A 12,640-nucleotide genomic window follows, 5' to 3' on the forward strand; every position below is an offset into this window, starting at 1 on the left:
TAGATTACTATCATACTGTATATAAAACTATTAAATTTAATTTTGAAATTATTTTCATTGTATATCTTCATTGAACTAAATAAAATTATAAATTCTTTGTGTACTGCATTTTGTTTTTCGCTTTTTTTCATTTTGGAATATTTCTAACTTTACACAATGAAAAAAGTTTGGTGATATGGGTCAATTTTCCCCTTTTTCGAATGATGCAAATTGGTTAATAGCACTGGAACCATTGTAGTCATCCGAAAAATGAAACATAAAAACATAGTAACCGCCATCATATACCTCACGAAATTTACAGCATAAAATTAAAAATTCCGTGTCATTTTCATATATTGTTCATTTCGATGCTTCACACCGGTTTAAATCAAAAACTAATTTCAAAAGTCAAAGCTCAACGATTTCTATCGCATGTTAATTAATAATAATAGTCATAATATCAAGTCAGATGGTTTGGAAATTTTCCTCTCATTATTTTCGCCGGTTCACAAATTATTTCTCACATTTACACGATTCCTCGAAACTGTTGACATAAATATAACCGGTATTGAAGAACTATGCTACAATACATGCTTAAAATGCATTCACGTGACTTACCTCTTCATCGTTAATGTACCAGGTAAGCTCTGCTGGATGCGCTGATCTTGCCGACGTGCAGTTGACGTCTACGATGTCTCCCGCGTCGTAGGTGGATTTTCCTCCGGATATTGTGGGCCCTTCTTGTCCCGGAGCAACTTGAGCTACTGCAGGAAGAATTTAGCTACATTCAGTGCGAGGTACCTTGGATTTTATATTAATTGGAAAATGTCGTATTTTCGGTTATACAAACTGAATAGGAAAATAACAACGAACTTCTCGAATCGTTTTTTTTTTAGTTCGAAACAGAACGGAAAACGATGCTCACGTTTCTGGAATTCAATGCCGGATGTACCATCACCAACTAAGAGCTCTTCGCTGCTTTTCGAGTACACTTGCGACAATGATGCCGTGCACTGAATACTCAGGAAACCCTGCCATAAATGGCTCGGATCCACAACAAATCGCAGTCTTGACTCAGCGCTCATAACGCTATCCTCGTATTTGTGATGAACGTGATCCGTCACGTATGATCGAGGAGCCTGGTTAGAAATAATTATGCAAGCATACATATTTAAATCAAAATATACAAAATGGGCCAAAATTTTAAAAATTGATTAAAAAGGAGGAAATTCTGATAAAGAATTGCCCCATACCCATTGGCTGCTTCCTATCCTGGTTTTTTTTCATCGATCAGACGTCACTTTGAACAGGAAACTGATTTTAAAGATCCAAGATAGATGGCGAGGCCGCCATTCATTATAGGTGCCTTATTCAGAACAAGATCTCGATGCGCTACCTCTGAATATTCCCAGATCACTTGACGGACCCATTGCATATTCACAGATCACTTAAGTGGCCTGCGATGTAGTTGCACATCATTTATGTGGCCTGTGATGCAGGTGCAGATCAGTTAAGTGGTTCACGGCACACTACAGATCACTTAAGTTACCTGCGGTGCAGTTTCAAAGCATTTAAGCGGCTCACGATGCAGTTCCACATCACTTAAATTATCCGCTGCGCATTTCCAGATCACGTCACTTAAGTGAACTCTCCTAAAGGATTGAGCAAAGTTTCCTCTACTTCTTACGCAGGCTGCATGATCGTCAGTAGCACCAGTTATCGAATAGAGGGACATCTGCCCCATTTCCATAACCCGGATATGACTATGTTTCATGTTTCCGTCGAAAATAATGAAGAAGGACGGAATAGATATATAGAAATATTTTTTTTTGGACAATTTGATAGCAACCAGGGATGGGCAATTCTATTGCCCGACATGCCTGGGGCACGTACAAATTCGACGGGACATGCATTTTTAATGCTCGATGCGGGCACATAAAGTTTTTAAATTAATTTTTTTTTTCAAATTTTCTCATCGACGATAATGCAAGTGTTCCTGCGCACATGCGTGAAATCCCATAGAAATGCTCTCTTTGGCAGCCATGACACATATGTGTTTATGGGCCCTCACACACCGCAACTGGTCCCACAATGGAATCATATACTGAAGCAGAGCTGTTCTGGAAAACGGGAAACCTCACTTCCAGGGAAATAGTATATCCTAATGCTATTATTGATAGAAGAAAGGAAAGACTTCTTAGTTTTTGCATAAAACGTGAAGATATATTTTTCAAGGAAATTATGCATCATATGGCCCTGTCCTACAGTATATGATTTGTCCGAAAGGGAGAAAAAAAATTTTGAATGCTCTAAAATGGTAGAAAATATATTTATGCGCATTTTTCTGCCTCACAAAAATCGGAAAATATATCCATCACGAAAATATGAGACTTCTACTGCCACCTATCAAACAGAAACTAAATTATATGTTTTTATTTTTTAAGTGAAGTCAGTTTGTTTCAAACCAGTATGCAGCATGAAAACGAACAAAATGTGTTACAATAGCATTTAAATCAGGCCACTACATTGGTCCGCTCGTTAAGTGCAGCAGAGTTGCCAAGATGCAACGTTACCGCCGAAATAGGCTCCATTCAGGTCAGGTCAGGTCAGGTCAAAATAGCATGTATTATTTTTTTATGCTGCATATTGCATATTAATGTAAAAAATCAAAATACCAGTTGCTATATTTTTTTGCTTGCTGCCAAATTAATTTTCAGAACATAGTAACCGGTGCTTTGGCGCATGAAATAATCACCAGTATGTAGCATAAAAAAGAAAAAGATATGTATAGTTTCATGCCACATGTTTTCCATTTCCATTCTGCCCATTCGTTCAAAACCAACAACTATTTTCAAGAATTATAATGAGAAGTTTTTGTTTTTATTCAATAGGTGGAAGCAGCGCTCTCAACGCGGTTTCTCGTGTTTATAATAACAGTATAAATACAAAAAGGTTATAAATACAGAAGGTTGGACCAGGATTACACCATAATATTTTGCTCAAAGTTTGTTATTTTATAAAACTTGAAAAATGTGACCAGTAAGCGTATCGTTTACATTCGATGGAATATAATAATAAGCTTATTCAAGGTATGCAGAAGACTGGATGTTGTGAAGATATTTATTATTTGAGATGTTAATTTTTTAAGGAAGGAAAAAACTCATCTCTGCCTCTACCGGGAGGCAGAGATGCCCTTTTCCTTTTTTTTTCCTTCCTTAAAAAATTAATATCTCAAATAATAAATATCTTCACAACATCCAATCTTCTGCATATCTTGTATTTACAAGTGGAGAGCGGCATTCATGTCAATAAGCTTATTGGTTGTTTTTCTGAAGTTTTGTAAAATACATTTTATCAAACTTTTATAGTGTAACTCTGGCCTCAGGAAATTTTTAGGCATATGAAATATTCATTTGAGTATCTATTATTTTAAGTTACATGCCTGGTTAGGCATGCAAATTTTCGGAGATTTGCCCAATCCTCATATCTACTAGGAGTGGTTTTTAGAGGTCATCGATATTAGGGATCAGCGCTTTTTAGGGGAAATCGATATTAGAAGATCAGTTGTTTTGGACGGTCATAGAAATCATACTAAGATACAATAAAGTTTTCTACCGATATTACTTAATGCACAAGCAAAAATAGAAGCGTTTAAATTGCACCAAATATACGGCTCTTCCTACATTGGAAATTATGCGGCAAAGAGAAAGCGTGTGGATCTTTTATCTGTTCAGCATCAGCTTCGATTAAGTCAATGCTCATTCGGAAGAAAAGTATTTGCGAACGAACAATCACAAAAAAAAAAAGAAATCGGCGTTATATACGAAAACATCACGTGACTCACATTACGTCCATTAATAAACCATTTCAGCTTAGCGGGTGGCTTAGAAGGACCGTAGAAACACGTGACATTAATCTCGTCTCCTATGGGATATTTGCGCATCACTCCTTCAATTACTGGGTCTGAATCCGGCATCACTACACGAAAAGAAGAGATAATAAGAAAATATATAATGCATCTCTCCGCGACAAAACACTATCTGTTTCTATGAATATTTATTCGCATAATAAAACGAGATATAAGCGGTGATACATATCCCTTCGCAGAATAAGAAAATATGATGAAATTGCATTTACATAATTGGAATCAAATACACATGTAGAGACTTCTCTATATTAATTGATTATCCGTGAACATACCACGTCCTTTAATTGCAAAACTTTGCTAGGAAAAATGCCTTTCACATACTGATATGCAGTTCGATTCTCCTCGCGGAAATACTCTTCGCTAATATTTTGTCGGTGATATTGGAAATCTCTTCAAGTTCAGATTCATCTCATGAATGGAACCAGATCTTCTGACCTAACTAATCGTGGCTTGGGTATATTCTATGTACATGTGTGTCTCAATGAAAGTGGTGGACAAAATATCATACCGTAGTCCTCTGTTTTTAATTGATCGTATCTTAGTTTATAATGATTGAACAATTATATCCTTCTGGACCTGTTGCTGTCTGTGGCGAGACTTCTTTACAGGGATATCAGCCAGCATTTGCGCCCCGAAGTTGAGAACCACAGAAAACCAACCAACTTCAGCCGACAACCACTGTGGAGAAGGTGGGGTTCGAACCCGGAGTCAGTCGATGCTGCATTTCATTCATAGTTAGAAAAAACTAATCGCAGATGGCGAAAAACTACGCACAACAAGCATTATACAGAAACAAACTTCACGTCCCGTTTGAAACACGTACAAAATGTACCAATTAGTTAGAAGTTCCGTTTACGTGGACGAGGTATATATATGGTTCAGTAGTAGTATATACAGGGTGGATGATACCGGCCGCCCAATAATTATACACGTGATTCATTGTGAAAAAACTGATATGGAAAAGTGTTTTCTGTTTTAGGATCGGATGAATATTAATTAAGGGAGTTGTAATGTTTGATATTGCGTGACATGCCTGTCTTTTAACGGCCAGTTACGCGCCAAACACACAACGAAAAAAAAAAATTCCACGCAGCGGGTTTCTGCTAATTCAAAATGAACTGAAAATATATTCAATTTTATTCGAAGCGAAGTTCAGTTATTTTCTTTCACGATTGGCGCTTTTTCCTTTTCGTGTAGAGTGATGTTGTTATTACGTGTTACCTTTGCCTCCTCATATTGGAAAATTTCTGACTAGATTTGTAAAGTGTTAGCCAAAAGAAATCTATTGGAAGTTCCCCGTCCCCCCACAAAACAAAATAAACACTTATTTTGCCAAAATTCGGTAATTTTATTCCCGTCACTGTTAAATAAAATTTTTTGAGGGCAAGGGGAAAAAACTGCTTTTTTAACAGCTTTAGCTTTCTTGATTACACTCAGGGTTTTAGCATTAGCTTAGAAACGCCAAGTCATTCGTTCGGTGCACGTTCAGTGAATTTGGCAGGGTTTGAAAGTGGCACCATAAATTTTAATGCGTTATAACTCCGTAATTATTGGTCAAATCAAAAAACTGAAAACACTTTTCCAAATCCGTTTCGCAAGAAATCATGTATGTAATTGGGCAACCGATAGTATCCCCCCTGTATAACCACTGCATAAGCACAAAATAACTTAGCCAGTTCAGAGTATCCCGCAGCATAAATAGATTTTCTAAATCGATACCAAAACTTTTTACACATACAAAATGTACACGCATTATCAAAAGGAATCACTCCATGGCATTGCAATTAGATAAAATTTCACACGATAAAGGCTGTTTCATATCCCTGCGGTTTGAGTTTGCATTCATGTTTATCCAGAGACCATTTTGTGATCGAAAGAATATGGTGCTTTTGACCTCAGACATGTTTTTTGACTACGGCTAGATACGATGCCGTGCCCCAAAATTATGGCCTGTCCCACTAATCTGTAGATAATGTTAATATCCCACGGATAATTGGAACATGTGTCTGTCGCGAAAAGGGAAAACATGACCATTGATTCAAGATGGGTAGCATAGCTATGATGTTTCGGAACATAGATCAAAGATTTTGCATTCACATAAAATGTTTATTTTAGCAATAAACGGCACGATACAAACAGTAGGGAAGGTGAAATACAAAACAGCCAGCGGTAAGTTGCTTGCTGCCGCATCAGCCTCATGGCCAAAGAATCTACCACTGGATTACACAGGTCATTTGCCTCACAGGGGCTAAAGCCTGCTTTTTACAAAAATAGCTATAGGGTCTCCACAAGTCTGTATTTTTTACAGAATTACTTTTATGACACAACCTGGTGTTTTTCGAACATTTCTTTTGAAAAAAAACCTAGTCTATTTTCCTATATTAAATATTTTGTATATCACACCTATATGTCATTATATTACTAGTCTATTTTCCTTCCTATTGGAACTTCCAATCAATTTTAGTTCAACCTGTATGAGGAAGATTAGTATTAGAGGCAAGGAAGGTAAGAGTACCTATGTAATTTTTAGCTGTTGGCAGCAGGGCAAGTAAAAGTGACTGTGACCACATTAACACGTTATGTTTTGAAGTGTCTCAAGAATCCAACATTATTGTTAACAACCTTCGATGCCACCAGGTAAAATGCGATTTTGTCATGCTATTATCCAATTTTTCTATAGGTTGAAGATTAAATTTTCCTTTTCTATAGAGGGATTCTATAGGAGATTAATGAAATTTTTCAAGTTATCTGAAGAACATTCTCGGCCAGTGATGACTCTAGAATACAAGTTTATCACACAGTGTTACTATCTATGAGCAATTCTCAAAAGAGAGAGAGCAATACATCAGCGGTTAAGATTACGCACACAACTGTATAGTGAGTTTTCTTTCTTTTTAAAAGAAAGGATATTGGGAGAGGAAGAAAGCAATGGCTGGCCGAGGCCTTTCGAAGTTAGAAAGTCTGATAAATACAGAAAAATTTATAATCTTTATTATCTTAATGAAACCAATACATTTGCTTCACCCGTACATGATATACGGGCACCACAAATATTTTGCAATAAAAATTGAATGAATTTAAAATAAGTGCGAAAAGGTTAAAAACATTGATAACAACGTTATCAGGCTTGTAATATTGATTTTCTTCACACGTATCAAAAAATAAAACCAACATTACCATTCGAATTCCGCATCGTGGACTATAGCTATGTTCAATTAATTAAATAATTAATATTGACGATTTATCACATTTACCAATACGGGCTTGAACGTAATCTTAGTTAAACATGATAAATTCTCGGTTTATGACCGAAAATGAATTAGTTAGAGTTTGCCTTACTAGCAACTATCGAGAGTGTCCTCTAACTGGGAGTGAGATAGATTAAAGCCCCATTCCAAGGGACCGGGATCAGAAAAGTGTTCGTTAGGGGAAGTTCCACTGTAGTGAATTTTTGATAATAAAAGTAAAACTTTTACCCTGTAAGCGGCAATAAGAAATCACTAACCCCCTCAAATTGATATATATTTTTTAATGAAGTAGGCCTTTTTTCGATTTTGAGCAGGATTTGAAAAGTAAAGGTATAGGAGAAGTTTTCCATTGAGAAATAAACCATTTTCACAAACTCTCTGGGCTTGTCAATGATGAAGAGGCTTTTATGGGAGCGACATATCTCGCCATTGCCGCTTAAAGGGTGAAGAGTCTACAAAATTTCACAGAACATAGTTTTATTATGCAAAAAGAGCTTAGTTATTAACTTTAGTAACTTTTCATTATCCAAAAACACAGTTTATTAAATTAGGAGTAAAGATACGAAAAAATAAGCAAAAAAATAATGAATAAGTAACAAATTCTTTAACCCTTTGCGGTCCTTAAGTTTTTCGGTACTCTGTTGATATTTAACCAGTTCGTGATTTAAGCGGCCCCGGGATGCTAGTTTTTGCGTTTTTTGAATAGCTTATGCGCTTTGCTAACAAGTTAAGCTTACATGGTCTGCATGCAATAGTAAGGGGCCATTATAACAATGAAGCACCGTTTCATCATGATTTTTATTCCACCTCGACACAAGACTGCAAAGGGTTAAAAAAGGGCAAATGTGTGCTCTTTTCTGCCCCATCGGTTAAGAGTGTGCAAGACTGTTTGCCAAGAATACGCACCCAAAACATTTAACATTAGTCCAAAACAGATGACCTCATAACTTAAGCATTCTATTCCTCAAGCTACCAAACTCCTTGCAAATTCTAAATTTAATTCTATCTTCATCATAGGATTGTTCATAGGCTGGAACAAATTCCACATTTAATGTAATATTCATCATAGGATTGTCCAGAGCCTGGGCAGATGGAAAAGCGGCTTTCGATAGAGTTTTGAACTTTATTTGCCTGTGACGTTGGAGCTTGTAAATACTTCCTAAAAATCATTTCTCAATGGAAAAAGTTTTCCTATACCCTTAATTTTCACGTGCTGAAAATCGGAAAAAGCCTACTTCGTTAAAAAAGATGTGGCATTTTAAAGAGGGGTTAGTGATTTCTTATGGCCACTTACAGGGTAAAAGTTTTACTTTTATTATCAAAATTCCACTGCAGTTAAACCTCTTCCAATGGACAGTTTTCTGATCTTGGTCCCGTGGAATGGGGCTTTAATCTATCTCACTTCCAGTTAGCGGACACTATCGATAATTGCCATGAATGAATGAACGCCAGAACTTTGCCACTGGACTTATCCCGTTGCCGAGATTTTTTCCAGCCCAGCTTCGCGGCAGAGTCTCGAACACTTTATTGTCTCGATGGTTGACAGTAAGGCAAACTCTAATTAATTTTCGGTCATTTAGAATACAGAATTTATCATGTTCAATCAAGATTATGTTCAAGCCCATATTGGTAAATATGATTAATCGCCAATTAATTATTTAATTAATTGAACGTAACTATGGTCCACGATGCGGAATTCGAATGGTAATGTTGGTTTTGTTTTTCGATACGTGTGAAGAAAGCCAATATTACAAGCCTGATAACATTGTTATGAATGTTTTTAACCTTTTCACACTTATTTTAATTTCATTCAATTTTTATTGCAAAATATTTGTGGTGCACGTATATCATGTACGGGTGAAACAAATGTATTGGTTTCATTAAAATAATAAAGATTATAAATTTTTCTATAATTATCAGACTTTCTAACTTTATTTGAGAATTATTCATATTGTCCGGTAAAAGTGATAAATGTAGTGGAATTTAATGAAACTTTCTTTATCGAGACGATTAGTGTTATGCATAACATGGTGTATCACTTTATACACAGTAACATATAAATTCTAGCATTAAAATGCATAGGAACCAATTTTAACCGAAGCTAAACATCGTATAAATTTGAAAGTCGTATAAACGAGGTGTCTTTTGTATATCGTATCTCCCCCTTAGCGGACAAAATTGTCCTTCCTATGGGTGTCTGTCATGAAGAGGTTCTATGCTGCAGATGCGTACTCTTACCCTCCCCCAATAAAGGAACGCATATTTTACACAGATTGCAATCCGAAGAATATGTAAAAAGAAGAGGGAGATATACTCAAAACATTCGATATCAAATACCAACCATACACTCTAAGCTCTTTTTCTGCTCTGACGGTTCTAAAGGATGGAGCATCTGTGGATACCTCGCAGGCATAACTACCTTCCGTATCCAGATCCGTCGACTTCAAATACACGTGCGTAGCGTTCGAGCGCCAAATCTGGAAAAAAAAAGATAAACCATCAAAACAAGTTTGAGACTTTGTTTTTGATTGCTGTCATGAAATACCATCCGAAAATCACATCAAAATACCAAAAGCATTTTTAAATCCGAATCACGTTATCAATACTCACATCTAGGTAGACACCTTTTAGATTTAAAGCCTGTGACGGCGGATGGTCACTCGGTAAGTATCGATAAAACTCGTAATTGTCTTTGTACCACTTAACGGAGTACAACTCATCTTCTTGCAAATCGTAGCCGCAATCCAACCAGACCGAATCACCCCGAAGTACTGAACCAGGAACACCCAAATAATCGAAACGCACAGAAAGACAACCTGGAAGAAATGGAATCAATGCCACAAGTAAAAAATATTAATATTCACATGGAGTACGAAATACAGGGTGTGTAGTAGTGATATCCAAGAGAGTGTTTTCTCAGATTTTATTTAGCCGTATTATCTGACATACGACCAGAAAACTTTACACTTACATTTTAAACTTACAAAATTATTTTTTGTCATTCCTCGGGTGTTAGATTTGTGTCCTTTGAGTGATCTTACATAATATTTTGTATTAGCGGATATCAGAAGCCACTAAGAGTACGTTACTTATATTTAGTTACTTATATATTTAACTTAAGTTCTCAGTTGTCCGGAGGATCTTGTTGAACATGTTTCGGTGGGAGACTAGTTTACTTATATTCATCATCGTGTCCTAAGTTTTCTCTGTAACTTTTCTTGGGGTACAGTTGATAAGGGAAGAATGGTTCTTTTTTTTTTTTCGAAGAACCAGCTTTGACCTTTTTGCAGATCGGTACTTCAATGGGAACAGTTTAAGGCAAAACTATCCTCGGTTTTGCATGACGCCATACCGTTTGTTCGTGAAAAGCGCATTTGATGGTCGCACCTCCTCTGGTTCTCGGAACAAGTGCGTAATCTTGATCTCGAAAAGAAAAAAAAAGCATTTACAAAGTATAAAAGTGGAACAGGTGACCAGTCATCATTTACTGAAAAAAGGGCTTTCAAGAAAGGGTAAGGAATACTAAAAAGTAAGTTGAACCAAGGTTGACAGATGTTATTGGAGCTGAAACAAACTCATTTTCCACGTATGTCAATAAGATACCGGCCTCTCTCTAACTTATCGGCTCCCTCGCGATAGAAGAATCTAGGATAAAGAGCAACTTGCGCATGTGTGGTGCTTACAATAAATTTTCCGCATCGATGTTTTATAGGGAAGATAATATTTAAAGTGCAAGTGTATCATGGGGTGATAAAGTCCTCAACGATATCCAAGTGGAAGGTGTAGAAGTCCTAAAACTTATAAAAAATGTATGTGCGAGCAGAGCACCAGCACCAGATGATATTTATACAAGGGTCCTCGGGGAATGTGCTAATGAATTGTTGCGTCCAGTTGCACAGATTTACGGAAGTAGTGTTGCCGAGGGTATATTGGGATAAATCGGGAAGTTGTCCATGCTTAGATAAGACAACCATAATATTTTTATGGGCAGTGTACTATATAGCATTAGTTTATTAGACACACAAATCACATAACCCTACATAGGAAAAATGACCAGGTTGGTAAGGGTTTAATTGAGATGGCCGCGTTTACCTTGATTGCGAAATGCGGAAAAAATATCTGATGTTCCAGTGAAATTCCAGTCAGGCGAGTCTGGACTTGGATCTGTCTTCAGCTGCGATGCTAATATAGTCTTCAGATGCGATAAGTCTTCAGCTTACTCACAAAATCTCGTATTTGATCAATTTAATTAGTTTTCTTCATTTCGAATTCCCCTCTTGCACATAAACTTCTTTTTTATTATTTTTTTAAATACTTTTTCGCACATCATATTTAATTTCAAATGTCATACATTGTTACATTTCTCAATGAAACGACAAGAATTCAATTTAAAAAATAGAGGTTTCGGATCATCTTTTGCATTGGAATAATCATGAAAATAAAAATTATATTTTGCAACCCCCACACTTTTCTTATGGACGTTCAAAGAATTTCGTTACATTTATTTAAGCCAACTTTTTAGAGATGCACCCGGTTTGATGAGAAAGATTATTTAAAAAAAGCGTATTTTCACACACCAGGGCTGGACGAATCTCCAAAACAATACATGTCTGGTCGGGCATGTAACTTAAAATAATAGATACCCGAATCACAATACTTTACATGCAGGGAAAATATTATCACTGGATTTACCAACTTAAGAAAATGTTATAAACAAATCCATTTATTTGTATAAAAAATATCGAAATATATAATTTAAATAAACGAAATTTTGAACTAAATACAAAAACATAATGTGTTCGCGAATTAAAAATCTAAATTATTCATACCGCTAATAACAATTATCCGCTCTGTTGGCGTCGGAAAAAAAGTCACCAAGTTACAATTCATCCCGGTTATAGAATCATAGCCGATTTATGGTACGGGACCGGACATGGGCAGGCGCCGGAACTATGATAAAGTGGTCAGATCATGCGACTGAGAAACTGAGACAAACCCTAATAAAAAAACCGAGACATCATAAAAAAAGAAATCGGAGGGCATTATAGTCTCGAATTGCGAGACAATGTATAAAATTACCCAACGGCACCAAAAGCCTGGGCTTGTATGGCTTAGTTCAATGTTCCTCATAACTTTTTTTCATCATAGACCACGAAAATTAAGTGAATGTTTTCGTGAACTGGCATAAGTGGCAAAAAAAATTCAAGAAGGTGAAAAGAAATTGGAGGAGAATTTCCAACTTTCTGACTTAATATATTTCGTATTTTTATACTTGACTATTATAAGTACGAGAAACCGCGCAAACAAGGACTTTGCAGAATACAAATAAAAAAAATGTAATGTAAAACTTTAATTTTTTTTATGCTTCTCATAGGTGTAAATTTCATACGACAAAATACCGGTTACTATATTCACAAAATGAATTTAGTGGCAATCATAAAAAAACATATTAACTGATATTTTGGAGCATAAAATTTACACTGCT

General features: G+C 36.1%; 1 protein-coding gene across 1 annotated transcript in view; it reads right to left on the bottom strand.

Moving 5' to 3' along the window:
• LOC149070449 (uncharacterized) overlaps positions 1-12,640 on the bottom strand; it is a 46,978-nt gene that overhangs the window by 13,895 nt on the left and 20,443 nt on the right. The window contains exons 2-6 of the mRNA XM_089249782.1: positions 9,766-9,971; positions 9,497-9,632; positions 3,824-3,957; positions 905-1,118; positions 598-743 (exon numbers count right to left, since the gene is read on the bottom strand). Of these exons, the coding sequence (XP_089105908.1) occupies positions 598-743; positions 905-1,118; positions 3,824-3,957; positions 9,497-9,632; positions 9,766-9,971 (836 nt within the window). The remainder of the gene's footprint in view (positions 1-597; positions 744-904; positions 1,119-3,823; positions 3,958-9,496; positions 9,633-9,765; positions 9,972-12,640) is intronic.

Source organism: Pholcus phalangioides, unplaced genomic scaffold (assembly GCF_987345545.1).
Source record: "Pholcus phalangioides strain wild (caught in Gottingen) unplaced genomic scaffold, Ppha-v1.0 ptg000022l_1, whole genome shotgun sequence".
In the NCBI taxonomy this organism is placed as follows: Eukaryota; Metazoa; Arthropoda; class Arachnida; order Araneae; family Pholcidae; genus Pholcus; species Pholcus phalangioides.